We start from the raw sequence: 15,913 nt of genomic DNA, 5'->3' as shown, positions 1-15,913 counted from the left end.
AGCTCAGGCACCAGGGAAGCACCAAGAGAAACAAGGAGGGGTGCCCCAGCTGCATGCCTGCTTCGGAGGGCCTGCAGCTCGTGGCAAGGCAGCACCAGCCCCACCCCATGAGCCGTGACCCCCCAAACCTCCCAACCAGCTTGACTCCCCATCAGGGTACAGTGGTTGTTACTGTCCCAAAACGCAGTGGCACTAACCCGAAGCCTCTACAGGCCCAAGATACTGAAAATAAACACCACTGTTTCTTAGATGTAGAAGAGGTACAATGGGGGTGGTTCTAGATGCAACACGAATTCTTGGCAATCAGGCTGACAGTGCTGGGCTCGCCAGGCAGAAAGACAGTAGAGAAATGAAAATGATTGCTCCTCCCTACACCCAAAACCACATACACACACAAGTCTCATACCAGCACTCCTAAAGTAATTTCTCCCCCACTCAGCCTGCCCACAACACACTGATGGCTGGAATAAAGACAGGAAAGGCTTTCCATAACTAATGCGGAAAAACATTGCTAATGAAATCTTTATACTTCGTCAGACAACTATTACACTATTACAGCTTTTCTTATGGTTATCAGCACAAACACATACTTTTTCCACAGCATTTCAGACATCCCTGTCTTTGGTTTACTGATACCAGCGTGACAGGCATACACTACTGCCATACTTTCTTGCAGCGGGACCAGTACATTTCAAATGACTGGTTAGGACATCAAGCACAAATAAGACAAATTCTCAGCAGTTGGAAGTCAGAGTCTATTTTTTTTTTTTAATTAAAAACACAAACCTTGCCATTAATTTTCTTACATTCATAAAACCAACAAATCAGGCAACCCTTGTATACTCACACTTTCCAAGTTGTCTTTTCCATGTCCTATGTGAAAGAAAATTGCAGCGGACTATTATGACATGATTATTTTTCCTTCCTAATACAAACATCTTGAGTTTTCCTTTGCCGTTTGTCTTTTTGTCTCACTGATGCCCAGTAAAGCACAAATATATGTATGTGAAAATGAGGAACTTTCTCGTAACGACCTTAGATGAGTGCAGAATTTCAAGACAGTGCATAAGCCGTGGTACTTAGGCACGAACCCTCCAGGCCTTCACGACCTTTTTCCCATAGCCTCGTACCTTACTTTTGAGATTTAAACCTCTAAACAGTGCTGCTATAAAAGGTTCTGGTATAAAAAGCTACTGCTTTGGCTTAGCAGCCCTTTATACTGCAATAGGAGAAGTGGCAATAGTGAGTATGTGCACAGGGACCAGGTAAAAGTTCATGTGACCGACAGGTATCTCAGCATTTCCAGCCAGGCAAGAAGCCACAGCAAGGTCAGGGCAATTGCTCTTGGAAGAGAGTTACCAAAACAATTTTGTTCTGTCCTATGGAACCAAAACAGAAACTTTAGATAGCAGGTGTTACTGGCTTATATGAAGGCTGCTTGGCTGAAGAGCCCAAGGGAAGAGACTAGCAAAATTCAGTAATTTTACAAAGATGATGTGCATATGTTCCTTTCAACAGGAACTGACTTTTTACTAAAAGCAGAAAAAGAGCACATGGGTTTTTTCTTAACTGCATGCTTTGTCTACCTGACACAACGCCATCATTCAAAGAGCAGAAACTGTCAGACCAAGAATAGTGCCATAAAAATGAAGACTAGTATTTCAGTTGTAAAATCATTTTTTTATTGTTACAAATATACATATGAATAAAATCCCTTCAACCTGTAATGTAAGTGGGTAGCTGTGAAATTTGCACCCCCTCCCTCAAAAGCAGAAACGTTTTTACAGATGTCAAACTATTTTTCTCATAGAATTACACATTGAAAGGAAGCTAATATGCAGACAAAACTGAGGAAGGCCTCTAGAAAACACCAATATTAATAAAATTTCAATTGCCCTCATTCCAATCAACTATATACATTAATATATGAATGTGGAAGCATACCATGATTATACGTCATCCAAATCCTTCTCTGTTGTGCTTTTTGACAGTACACAAATGTAAGCGTTGGAGCTTTATGTACAGTACAGGAACAGGAAGAAAGAAGTTCCCTATGGGAGAATGTAAAAACCATACCCAAGCATTTAATATATATAATCTATACAAATTATTTTTATTAGTGTGCTCTTTTAATATAATTACAATGTGCAATTGCATACCGCAAGAATATATTTATAGGTAAGTCACGTGCAGATCTGACACACATTCAGCAGTACAACACATTACCTGCTGTACAGTGTATTAGTGTAAGACAGTGTCCAGTTAATTTGCTTTGCTTTCTAAATGCCCTAATGCAGGGCACTCTTTGTAGCTGCTTCAGAGAAATTCAAGTAGAATACATGAAAGAATTGCTGGCTTTAGCAGAGGCATGGAAAGGAACGTCTGCATTGTACGGAACAGAAATTAAGGACCGAATCAATGCCAAGTGAGTGTACTGTAAATCACGATTGGAAGATCAGGTTTACTGCATGGAAATGTACCTGTGGTGGAAAAGCAGCTGGCTAGGAGGGCTGTTGACTGCTGTACCCTGATTGTTATAAAAAGCTCTTGCGCTACGAAGCACTTGTACTGATTGCTAAACAAAAATAAAATCTTTATCAGCTTCTTCGCCAGAGTCACTGGACTTGCTTCCCTGATGGCCGTCTTTACTTAAGGATCTCTGCTTCAGTTCCTGGAACTCATGGGACTGCTGCCCAGGGCTTTTTTTCGCAGCTGTATAAAACAGAAGTAAGTCTTAGTAATGATTGTAGAAGAGAGAGGAAGAAAAATAATACAAAACCAGTCATTTATGCACACAGGACCTGCTCCTGCTCCCACTGAATTAATTTGCACTGGTGGGAGTAGAATAGGTCCATTAATTCTTCAACCCAGAAAAAGGTGAGAGAGAAGAGAGAGTTTGAGCAAACTATTCCACCATTGGCTGGCAGGCAGTCAAACCTGAAATATGAAACTCAGTACCTCACTGGGATATGGATGAACATGACAGTTAGAAACAGCCTGGAGACTTTCTTCTCATCACACCGCTTCAAAACCAGAACAGCATTCTTTTTCCAGCTGGGCTAGATCACAGACTATGTGCTCCTGGCTCTCAGGTGGATGTCCGTGCTGGGCACGGCTCAGACCAGTGGCACACGCCCTGGGCAGGCCTGTCTCCCTGGCAAGACACTGCTATATTCTCCCTTTTGACTCAACAGCCTTAATCAGGACATTCACCCTGGCATTGAAGTTACCTGAACTGCTGCTCCCTGCCCCACCAGCACTGCCAGGTCCTGCTGCCCTCAGAGGGGGACACCCATGGCCCGAGCCCAACCTGCATCTCTTCCAGCTGAGACACCTCCCTGTGCTCGGCTGTGGAGAAAGCAGGAGGACATACCCTCTTCCCAAGAAAGCTGACAGTACCCATTTTGTTCGCCGAGCACTCTAAAAATCTCAGTGAGGCCAGTGTTTTCCCAAAACCTGTAAGCTTTGAAATAAAATGGAAAGAAGGCTGTAAAACCTTGTTAAGATTCCTGACCTGATCAGTGGTCTAAAATTGCTATGGTAACAAGAGAGGAGTTACACACATCAATGGGGGTGACGTTACACAGCTTTAGAATCTCATACGTTCAATTAAAATGAATCTTTAAAGACTCAGTGGCCCTTAAATGTGACTTCGTTGCAAGTTGTCTCACTTCAGCCCCACAAACTTAAAATGTTACAGTTCTGAGACCTTCTTTGCTCCACCATTTCAGACAAGGATGTCTGGCTTTGGTTCCCACTGATCTTTGTGCCTGTTCCCATTCGTGCACATCTCTCTTAACCAGGCACTAGCAGCTGTGGCGACCACAAAGCATCACCTCTCCTGCCCTGCATGCCACTCACCTGCAGCCTCACCGCTGCAAGGGACAGCCTGCCCTGTCACCAGCCCGCAGCTCCAGCCGCAGCAGGGGCAGACGAGAAGCAGGCTGTTGCTGATGCATCTCCATGGCCATTCCAAATTGTGCCAGGCTGTGTCAGGGTCTGCCAGCAACATGGGAAACACAGGCGGGAATCCTGAGGGAGCCGATGCTGCTGAGCTGTTGGGGCAGCCTCAGCAGGGATACAGCATGACTGCCCCCACAGCGCTGGTGCGTGCCAATGGGCTGTGAAACAGGGCACAGAAGGCTCTGGCCCTTTGTCATTTGGCACAGACACTGTCCAGTCCTGGATCTCTGCTGTGATGAAAGCAGAATGGACATATCCAGCATGCATCTTGCGGAGACCCACCTGCACACACGTGGCACATTTCCTCCCCAAATAGTTCTCCTGAGTCCAAAATACCCGTTTCCTTATTTCTGCTAGCCAAAATACGGGAGGAAATGAGGGCCAGCAGCTACACACTCGCTGCATTCTTATCCCAGCTTTGCAAGTTTGGAAAGAAGAGGAACAGATATTGAGAAAGGTTTTTAAAGCTACTTAAAGGAATTGGAGAGGACTAAGATACTTAAATTCTATGAAAAAAAAATTAGGCATTTGCACCTTCCCAAACACCACAGTTTTTTAAAGAAATAGGTGCCCGGAAATTTCCAAGTCACTCTTGATACTTGTACCTCCTAGTAACTAACTACATGGCCTTTGTTTGAGCCTCCATTCACTCTCCAGACAAAACCCAGAAACACATTTTGCAATAGCCATTTCAGTTCATGGCCTGATAAGACCAGACATGTAGTTTGCCCTCAAAATGCCTGAAAAATATATTAGGCATTTAAGTCCAAATACTGCAAGCAGGCTTCTGCCACAAGAGCTTGCCCTTGCCCCCATGAAACCGCACGTGGGTGGACTTGCATAGATCTGGGGTAGCATCTCAGCTTTTGAAACTTACTTCATCAGACAGATATATTAGAATGAACTAAAATATAAGAATCTGATTACGGTGGTGAAGAGAGATTCCAAGCTTGGGTGGGCTGAGTTTGATTCTACAATATGAGAAGAAAATAAGTTTACACTTCTTGGGCTGAGGAAGGAGAGGGGCAGATGGGATGTTTCTTTCCTTTTCCTCATAATTTTTTCAAATTATGGAAAACTTACAGAAGGGATACATGATGTCTTATAAACAGAAGAACTGTGGGTAAATGTAAACAAAAATGTAAATGTAATAAGTTGTTAAAATACCTCATTAAAATACTTCAGAAAAAAATAATTTTGTATCATTGTCAAAAAAACCAAACCCTGCAGGTAAAGAGAAGCATGTAAGCACACACCATTTGAGAACAGGAGCTTTCATATTTTAGAAACACATAGATCAAACAAACATTTGTATAGTTTACTGAATTAGTTCACTAGAAGCCAAAGCTGCTCTTCAGGAAGCACGGCTTATGCATGCAGCACAGTGCTGGGTTTGGGTTCTTTTGGCATTTGTTTGTTTCTGCAGCTGAAAATCAAAGTGCTATGTCAAAATGAGCTGATTTACCCAGTTCTCAAATGGTTTTGTGAGTAATGTACTGAAACTGACACTAACAATATTCAGGCCATGTGTTTTGAAATACTTCAGAGCACAAAAAAGAAAGGCAGGAAGCGTACAAAGCGGCAGAGAGTCCACCTGCAGAGTACTTACATGGCAGCGTGCCAGCATCACTGCAACGAGCAATCATGGTTTATCATGAGCCCTCTTCTGCAGAGGGGCTGCAGGTGCTATATGGTACGGGTCACTGGTGTTGCCACGAAGGAAAAATGCACACACATTTCTTATCTGGAATTTTTTTCATGCCATGTAGTTCCCATGGGGACAGAAAGATGATTAGCATCCCATCAGATTTTTACCTTTCTCATAATCCAATGACAAACCCACACCCTTTTGTGGCTTCTTTGCTATTACTGTTTCTTAATAATTGTTAGTGCCAGTTATCAAGCATCGTCTCAAAGAAAAATGAAAACTTCTAACCAGAAGTTGGCTGTGCCTTCCTCTGCCCAAGCACATTAGCTTCCTCTTCTGCACTGGTAGAATACTGCCCCGAAGTGGTTTTCACGCTGCCAGATGGCTTGGCACAGTCATAAGCTGTATCACTTTTTTGAGCATCTCCTGTTTGCTCTAGTAGAGAAAAGGGTTCATTTATACTCCTAAGCTTTTCTGTAGGCCCACATATGGAAAACAATATAAATAATTTCACTTATCCATTGCATTTAAGCAATTGTTTGAAAAGTAGTAATCAATACGCCAGACACTTACTTAAATTTAGTCCAGATATTTGCATATGCTGGTAACTGCAGCCTGATCTTACAGGTATACTGTGTAAAGAGGTGTATTTTGAGATTGTCCCACAAAGTACATTTAAACTCATTAACACAAAGCAATTTTATAATCAATTATCATCTAATGTGAAGCTTTCTTTTGCGGGAGACATAATTTTGCTTACTAACTTAGATAGATTTGCAGTGATTTACCAGTTGCAGAAATAAATTGAGCATGCTAGCCTGAAAGGCGTCAGAAAGCAAGGACAGAGGAATGACTGAATGAAGAAGTAGAATAGCAACAAAGAAAAAAGGAAAACCTAAGAATGAATAAAAAATAAAAAGAAACAGAATTTACTGTTTCCCAAACGATTTTATGCAAAGCATAGCAACTCTGTAAGGACCTCGAAACCAAATTTTAGCCATTCTAAACTATTATTGATAAAATTTGTACAGTGCAATGTAGCAGCAACTAGAAAACCCTGTATTTGACCAAGTAGTCTGTAGAGGTCTAAGGGAGCAAGGAGTGAGGACAGCACAGTGTCAGACCCCTTTTGTGTAAAGATTTGCAAACAGCAAACACATTTTAAAAAAAAACCTGATTGTCCCTCTTCTCAGGTGACAAACACAAACTGCAAAACCTTGTCAAACCTCTGCCGTGTTAGAGATTACTGTAACACAAAAGGATTGTAGTTATGATCCCATATTCCTTGCTCCTCCAATATGCCCCCTCTCATGCCAGGGAGATGGTGAAGGCATTTAGCACAGAAATGGTGAGGTTAACATCCTGTTAAAATATACCTGCAGCAAGTCCCATTGCACTGTTTCTCTAGTTCTGCAGTATCAAGATCTCTCTTGTATTCTGGTGAAAAGCTGGTGAGAAAACAAGGACTCTAGCAAACGCAGTTATCAGACAGCAGCTGAGAGAGTCTGCTGACTGCAACCATTCTCAACATGATGGCACCAGTGTAGCGAGTCTGATCCCTAAGCTGTGGCCCAGTTCACCTGTCCCAACACAGGCTCTCATGGGACTAAAGGCAGGAGAATAAACAGGCTTTATTGTGCCTTGCACCCTTCATAATGTCACAGCCACCAGGAGGCACTTCAGACCCTCCTTTTCAGGACCCCAAGCCACAGACTGCAGCAGCTTTTGGCAATATGGGCCATCTGAACCTTCAGCCCTTTCCAGACACAGCAGAGGTCCTTGGGTGTGCAGTGTCCTGCTAGCTCTACATAACTCGGTGAGATTGTGGTGCTTCTGCTGGGCAACCTTTATAGCACACGAGCCACCCAATAGCATCATACAGGTGGCTGAGTGACAGCCACAATTTGTAGACAGATACTGCACATGTGCTGACATGTGGTCACCAAATGGTAGCCACCACAGCAACAATTCTCCAAGCAGAGCAAAATCCAGACTGAAAGGGAAGTCATTTTATAAAGGAAACGGTAGTTTTAGGGAAGAGAGGAGCTTCTCAAAACATACCTCTGGACCCTCCCACTTTGGGGATGGCTTTGCCCCTCCTCTCATCTCTGTGGGCAGCACACCTACTTAGTCTTCACAACACAGTGTTATGCATCTACCTTGACTCATCTGCTCCCATCCTACCCTTCAAACTGCTGTCAGAGTGTGAAAGGGCACCCCTTTGTCTCACAGCTTAAGTAACAGGAATCACCTTGGGATGGAAACGGGGCTCACTGTCTTTCTTAAGTAGAGTCCCAGGAAGGAACAGGTCTCACGCCCAGATGTCCGACCCTGTCATCTGTGCCAGCTAATACCAGACTGAGCAATATTTCTGTGACTACTTCTCCACATATCCTATGCTATCAGAGAAAGCCTTAGCTCTTCTAAGAGTTAACTGTGGGCAAGCAAACCCGTCAGCAAAAGTAAAGACGCAGTGCACACGTGAAAAGCAGCAGAGAGAGGGCAGCAGCCTACCCCTGTGAGTAAAAGGTACCAAGCCCTGCCCTGGCACGCAGAGACACACTGCCCGAGGAGGAGGTGAACTCAGTCACCTGCAGCGACCCCACAGAAAGGAGGAATACAGAGCAACAGGCTGCCTGCAAGGAGCAAAGTCATGGCTGCTCCCCTGGAAATGCGCTGAAGCACAGAGCTGCATTTCACATTATTGTGTGTGATCAGTACCAATTGGCATCTTGATTCAGACCAAACTAGACCATAATATACACAAGAGTCCCTTAAATTGTTCAGCTACTTTTTTAATACCACGGGATTCATCTTTCACATGGTTTCATCAAAGGAAGAAAATATAGAGCACCAACCCAAGGGTGGAGGAGATGGGGAATAGGTGACGAGGAGATGGGGAATAGGTGACGAGATACACTTTCCTTGCTCTTTTTTTCCTCCAAATGAATAACCCTCTTCCCTTCCAAGTGAAAAGAAACCAGGGGACAATGACACCTCAAATTTTAGTAGAAGACAAGCACACTGTAACAACAGTTATACCAACACTCCTACCTTCTTGGGAAAACGATCTGATGGTGGGGCTGCTCTGACCATCCTTTTCTTTATCAGAAGGAACTTTCTTCAGCACAGGGGGAAGCAGGGCAACTTTTGGGGAACTGGGGCCGGAGGGAGACTCTGGAGCATCCTCTGCGGAGTACCACGAACAAAAGAGTGAGAAGATTTATTTGTGCTGTAGCTTACAGAAATGGTCCTGTTATAGTGGGCCAAACCTCAACACAATACACAAACAAGAAACAGCTAGAATCTGCGTCAGAAACAGAAGGATTCAGGAACTGACATTATGCCAAGAGAATACACGATGGCTCTCACTCCAGGTGAAAGAACTTTAACAGCCAAAGCAAAGGTCTCAACTTCAGCTTTTTTAATGTGTACTGCTGCTGTAGCACAAATAGAAATCCAATGGGACCAACGGAATTTCCTTCAAGACATAGGTATGCCATTTGTAAAGAACACCTGAAAATTATTTTTGGATAGATTTTTGGAAATATTTCTTCTATTTATATCTTTGCTGTCCTGACACATAACAAAATGATGAATTGAGATATCCTGTTTCACAGTTATAAGGTATAAAAGTGAAGCAGTGAAATAAATGTCATAAATAGCCTACAGAACTCTGTACTTCCAGGAATAAATTGCCAGTGCATGATAGCATCTGCAAAGATTTTCTAAATAGAAAAAATACTTCATCTTCTGGACTGTGAGGAAATCTAGAATTTAAATCCTAATCTATAGTTTAAACCATCTGGATATCTTGTTTCTCTAAAAGGCTGGAGGTGTGTTTTGTATGGCAAGTTGACTACTGTCTTTACAGTCCTTACAGGAAGACCTTTTCAGTCTTACACTAGACAGCCTTTGTTTGGACAGCAGGGAAGTACAGCTATAATGGATTAGTTAAAATGCTTGTAAGTTTGCTTCCCAAGGAATAAACAGTGGTATATACACAACAGAGGAACTAGGAAGATATATTAGTACTGACAGAAGGACAAAGGAACTCAGTATCAGCTAACGCGTATTGTGTATTTGTACAATGTGTTAATTCAGCTGCATACTGAAAATTAAGAGGAATTTATCCCACTGTTGAGGAGCCTCCACAAAGGAGTCAATCTTTTTACTTTCAGCAAATGGAAGCGATGACCTTCCAAATGCAACTCAATCTGGACAGATACACCTATTGTCATTACCTTCTTCATGTTTTCGATGTGCCTGTGAGGCCAGTTGCTTTGAGAAGCTTGGTAGCAACATATGGATGAGCACAGTGCTCAGCCAACACAGCTATGTATTCTGAACTAAAGCCGTTATGTGCTTTATTGAGGAACCACTTACAGTTTTTGATAATTTATGGACATCTACGACGTGCTCCTTTGCCCTCAGATTACTTAGCAAAAATTTGCTACCATTAGTCTGGCCACACCGCTGGAAAAAACAGCAGGAGCAGGAGCAGGAGCATGAATAGGATTATTGCCTGGCTTCTTCATCGCGCTGCCTGGGTGTGCTTAGCCAGCAGGTTGCTCCAAGTACTAGGATAAAAGATAGACTGCAATAGAGATGGTGCTGCTTTTGCTGGCACCCAAGGAGCTGGCCTATTACAAGTAAATATTAATTACTTTCTGTGTTAAACCCACCTATGCTCCCTCTGCAGGAAATAGGAGCTGTCAGAAACAGATAGCTCAGGTCTTTATGATATTTAAGATTTTGAGATAACATACTGCTTATTTTACAGATTAAGCATCACCAAATAAGTCATGCTTTCCAATTGTATTCATCTTCGTGAGCATCTTACCTGGCACCTCTCACTTCTACCACCATTTCTAAAATGGCCACTAGTATAGAATTAAAGCCATGTAAAAACTGAAGGTGATTATGCACTTGGAAAACATTCTACCCACTGGAGTGCAGAGACTAAGAAACACTCAGGTACACATCAAAGGGCAGGGAAGAGGCTATAATACCCCTCTGCCCCCTTGTCCTGACCAGAAATCACATCTTTCTAAGGTCAACAGTGATTATAGGGAAAGCTTAGAGGTCTGTGAGCTCTTACAGATGGCTATGCTCATATTTTGCAGTCATGAGCAATTAACAAGCTGTATTTGCCACAGCTATGGGGGGAGTCAGTAACTAGCATTTAATTCCTTTCAACTGCACTGGCAGCACTTTGTGACATTGACCTATTAAATAGCGGACAGACAAATTTATGGGAGATCTGCTGAAATAGTTCACACTCTCGGAAGTCTTGAGAGAATATCTGGGCTGGAGGTTAGGATGGAGCAGAAGTTAATAGTCATTCAAATCTGAGTCTCGGGTTATAAAAGCACAGTTACAATTATTGCCAGTCAAAAGCAATAAGGAAAGAAACAAAGGCAAAACAAGGAAAAAGAGAGTGAAACATAATTAGTTTGTACAAGTTATTAAGAGTAGCAGGCATTTGCTTGAGGGGCTAAGAGTAGCCTGCCAGAAAACCCCAAGGACTTTAGTATTTAGAGCCAGGTGTTTAGAGAAAATACAGTTATTTTTGTTGGTGCTACTGCAACAGGACTTTGATGCTGAAGTATCTCTCTGTGCTCTCCTCTTACACAAAAGCCAGCTCTGCTGCTGCTCTTATTCCTTTTCCTCAGGCTTCACTATTGTGGATCACAGATTAAACCATTTTAATAAGTTTGTTTGAATTAGGGCAGAGGGAGGTGGAAAAGAAAGATGCAAGTGACTGAAGAACCTGTCCCTCTCCTTCTGTTCAGGATGTGGCCATGGATGTCTCCTCTGTAGCCCACACAAAGATCACTCAGAAATACCCAGCTGGGGATAACAAATGTCCAGAAGAGCTCCTCACCAGTACGAGAGGCAGAGCGTGGTTTCTGTGGCACTGTGGGTCGTCCTGCCAGGCTGGGCTTTGTTGATTGCAGTGGGGGTTTTGGGCTGGTTGGTGTATTGGAAGAACTTCTTGCTTTTGCACCAGTTTCTGCCTTTGGTTCAGCTTTTGAATTTTTTTCTGATGATGCTGAGATGGAGTCAGCTTTACTTGAGGCAAACCGACTCTCTGGAAGGGTCTGCTGGAGTTTAGGCACTAAAATAAATAGACACGTAAAATAAAGGCTCCTGCAACACAGAAGGCTTTGTGCACAGGTATGCTTGCGGGGAAAATATCATCATTATCTTATATGGCAACTCTCCCTTTTTAATATATTTGGGGTGACGGCTTACACTGGAACTTACACTCCCTTCATATTTATGGGAACAGATGGTACAGCCTACCTGCTGAGAAAGCAGTGACTGATCAGTGGAAAAGGAAGCCTTTGGCTGTTCTGTGCCTCTACAGACAAAAGGCTGGCTATCCAAGATCAACAGAGGAATCCTGGCCCAGAAAATAAATCCCAAATGTGTGATCAGCAGGCTACATTTTGTTATTTGTTGCTTTTAGCAAGCTCTAGAGGAGATTTTGAAACTTAGCTGAGATGAAAGTATTCTTTATATAACATTTTGCTTTATCTAATAACATTGTATACGGATTATGCTTTCCACACATTAGCAAGTTTATCAGCATATTATTTATCCCAAACAAAGACAAAGGTATTTACAGATAAAACTACTGACTTCCAAGCAATGAATCAGTCCTATTTAGCTGTGCAAGTTGGTAGAAAGCCTGCTGGACAGTATATTGCAAACAAGCAAAATGCATGCCCTACTTCTCTTCTTTGCAGCTTTGAGAAGGTTAAAGATTTTTATGAAGCAGATATAATGATAATCTTGGCACCTGTGTGCTAGCTTGGGACTTTCCACAACTGTCACATCTTTGTTCTCAGAAGAGAATCACAGACTAACTGAAATGCAGACCAGTGGCCTTGGTACCTATCAGAGGCAAGTATATGCTCACAGATGCTGACTTGACCTACCTACCTGCTATTCCCATTCAGAAATCCTACTTGTTACAAAAGTGCTGAGCACAGACATCTTAATGGCAGTGGGAGGGAGGTGAGTGTTGATACAGTTTGTTGCAAGCCAACATCCAGTAAGTTTTCCCAGCTCATGTAGCTGTTTTTCAGCCCAGCTGGAGTTAAAACTCTGGCAAACTCCATGGAGTTGTGTGCTGCATATATATTTGTGTGAGTGTGTGACAGGGAGAGTTTGTGTCTGTATACTTGCAATAGACCTTCATGCTGCAAGCGAAACAGCAGGACACCTTCTCCACCTGTGTGGCTATGCATACAAAAAAGCAGGCAATACCCAGACATGAAAAAGGAATTTAAAAGCCCCTTATTCTCCTTCTGCATCACTATCTACAGTTTTCCTGTAGCAACATCCAGCAATTTTCCATTAACTCTCTTTCTTGCCTTCCTAACCTCAGGCCTGCTAATATTATTACAACTCAGCAAGTTAAAATAAATTAACCCAAAACAAAGATAAACTCTACTTGCATCAATGAAGAGCAGCCTCAGGGAGCTGTCAAGCAAGAGTGGTAAAGAAAGAACTGACAGCCGGAGGCCAAAAAGGAAGGGGCATGCACAGTGCAGTGAGGTGGGGGTGAAATGTGTCATATACAGAGACAAGGACCAGAGAAAAATTGGGGTCAGATACCCTCACAGTTACTCTAAAGCCCCAAACACAGACTATTCTTGCTCCTCTGATTTCAGTTTGATGATATCAGAAGACACATATAGTTCACAAGGTCCTCCTCAAAAGATTAGCAGACTTTAAAAGTGTTAATTTATAGAGTTCAGCATGCTTTGAGTGTGCTATCTTTTAGAACTAGCTTTAGAAAGGTGTAAAACCTCTAAATCAATTTCTGAAGTGCTCAGCCAAGATGAGCACATTTGGATTTTGATTTCAGCCTGTTTTTTCAGCCTTGCTTCTGTATATTTTGGCAACCCGACGTGCCGTGCTTGTGGGATACCTACCACGGCTGTTGAGAAAACTGTTCCTAGTTCAGCCCACTCCCTTCAGTCCAGTGAATGTGGTGTGCACAAACCACCAGAACTGAATCCCTTTTGATCACTTCACTGGCCAGTCCCAAAACTATGCACAGAGATGGGAATTTCATCTTGTCCTGAGATGGCTGCATTGTAGGCACTGTCATGTCAGGGCTCAGGACTACAGCTTGACAAAAGGGCACAGGAGGACTAGGTGCAGAGGGAATCAGTGCTGGACTCCACTTTGTACATGATGGAGAGTCATTCTGTGCATGCATGAAGTGTCCAGGGGCCTCCACAGCTTTGCAGACAGCCCTGGCTTTGGTCAAGCTGGGTAAACCCTGTGAAGAGACAGTTGCCTAGGAGATGTCTACTGTAACAGATGAAAGCCAGGACTACTCAAGCTGGTACCTGCACTGACTACTATAAACCTTGCAAACTGGCCATATTTAGGTCATCAGATATATTCAGGAGTTTCTCTTCTTCATGTGCAGACATTTTTGCTGGCTCCTGGGTTCAGTGTCAGCTTTGCTGTTCCCATTACAAGTCAGCATCGTTTTTGAAGGTGCCCTAGGCACATGCACCAAGTGTCTTCCGTCCTGTGCGATGTGGAACACAAGAGTAAAAGCTGAGCCATCAAATCAGCCCTAGAGCTGACTTCATAAGAAGTGCTGTTCAACACAGGACAAAAAGTGAGCTTGTTTTTCATCCTTTCACATAGTGTAATCTTATATTTTGTTTAAGCAATCATAGGCACACAATCTGGAGAGGGAAGTGAGATTTTTGAGGTTAGGCATTTTGCATTTTCTAGAAAGAGTCTATACCAGGAAACTCAAACTGTACCTGTACCACTTCCATCCAGACGTTCTGAGCTCATCACTGTATCAAAAGACTCTCTGGGAGCTGTGTCATTCCCAAGTTTCTGAAAGAGTGAGAAAAGCCCTCATATTAATATATCTGTAATTAACACAACTCTGTTAGGGAAAAAAGTTCTAATTTGGAAGCTGTAAGGCAGGGAAAGCAGTGACAGTAGTAAGTGGTGGATTTTCTCTCTCCTTGTTTCTCTTTCAGGTCTTGAAGATCTAAGTGGGAAAAAAACTATGCTGATTTGTAACTAATACTGCCACATGTCTAGCAAAGCTGCAATGACATCCTGCCTCCTAAATGACAGGTCTCCTAACGTACAGGAGTTGAACTGAAGATGCTAGCTGTAAAGTCTTTTTTCCAAAGATAGCTCCAAATTTGAAAATTCGTTGTTTAGGTTAAAAATCAGAAGTCTTTTTCTGAAGATATAGATTTTGAATATGACTGCTTAATGGATCTTATGCTCTTCCACATACAAGAATAACTTATTTTAGATAAACCTGTGACTACAGAAGTAGCAGCACTCACGTATTTACAGGCTTCCTCTAAAAACAAACAGACCTTATTTACTGAAAGGTGTTTAAAGCTACCCATCGCAAGCACTGCTGGGTGCTCAGCACCTCTAAAGAAAGGGAGCTGGCTTCTTTATGTGCTGATATTCTGGCTAAGTCTTCTGTTCTCAAAAATAGCTTTCCTAACATCCTAGCCTCAAAATAAAAGGCGTAAAGGTTTCCGTCATCTCATAACTCTAGTCTAAGTGAGCTTGAAACCTGTGTATTCACCAGAAGAACCTTACATATGCAACTAATGTGCTTGTAAAATAACAAGCCTCCTTTTACTGTCTTACCTGCTACAAAAGCTTAAGCAGAGGGATAAAGGGGAGGATATAGAAACTGCACAGAAATAAATGCAGGATATACTATGACAGCCTTATAAAGATAAGATTAGGCAAAAAAGTAAGATTTTTTTTGAAACTAAAAAAGTGGGGACAGACTTTTGCAGGCAGCTTCAATCTTGATCTTGATTTGCTATTTCAAGACCATTAGAGTGTCAAATGACTTAAACCGAATGATTGATTTGTGCTGATGACCCCTGCATTTGGTTATATAGCCAAGCGTAAGTCATGTTGACATGTTCAGAACATTACTACTACTACTCCAGCACCAACTCTGCATGACTTGTGTTGGGATCTGACTGTCCCATAGTGTTCAGAGACCCCCCACCACATGCCATGCAGCATACGTCAAACATGTTCACTGCTCTTTGGAGCTTACAATCTCAAAGACTACTAGGTATAGCACGTAGATAAAAATTTGACAATAGCAAATATAGGAAGGAAGAGAATGGTTACTAGTAGCAGCAGCACCACGTACTAATTATATAAAAATTGACAGATTTAGAGTGAAAATATTATTTTAAGTATAAAGGCATAATCTGCAAATATCCACACTGGCCATGTGCCTTTCACCTGTGGTGG

General features: G+C 42.5%; 1 protein-coding gene across 1 annotated transcript in view; it reads right to left on the bottom strand.

Annotated features, from left to right (window-relative positions):
* Positions 1 to 1,659: 1,659 nt before the first annotated feature.
* Positions 1,660 to 15,913, bottom strand: part of LOC104468546 (leucine-rich repeat-containing protein 16A-like) — a gene marked incomplete at its 5' end in the record, with an annotated part of 53,081 nt that continues 38,827 nt past the window's right edge. The window contains 4 exon segments of the mRNA XM_010082731.1: positions 1,660 to 2,712; positions 8,666 to 8,800; positions 11,499 to 11,732; positions 14,416 to 14,494. Of these exon segments, the coding sequence (XP_010081033.1) occupies positions 2,576 to 2,712; positions 8,666 to 8,800; positions 11,499 to 11,732; positions 14,416 to 14,494 (585 nt within the window).

This window comes from Pterocles gutturalis, unplaced genomic scaffold (assembly GCF_000699245.1).
Source record: "Pterocles gutturalis isolate BGI_N339 unplaced genomic scaffold, ASM69924v1 scaffold27286, whole genome shotgun sequence".
Taxonomy (NCBI): domain Eukaryota; kingdom Metazoa; phylum Chordata; class Aves; order Pterocliformes; family Pteroclidae; genus Pterocles; species Pterocles gutturalis.
Note: the sequence above shows the minus strand (reverse complement) of the source record. Positions and strands in the feature narration are given on the sequence as shown.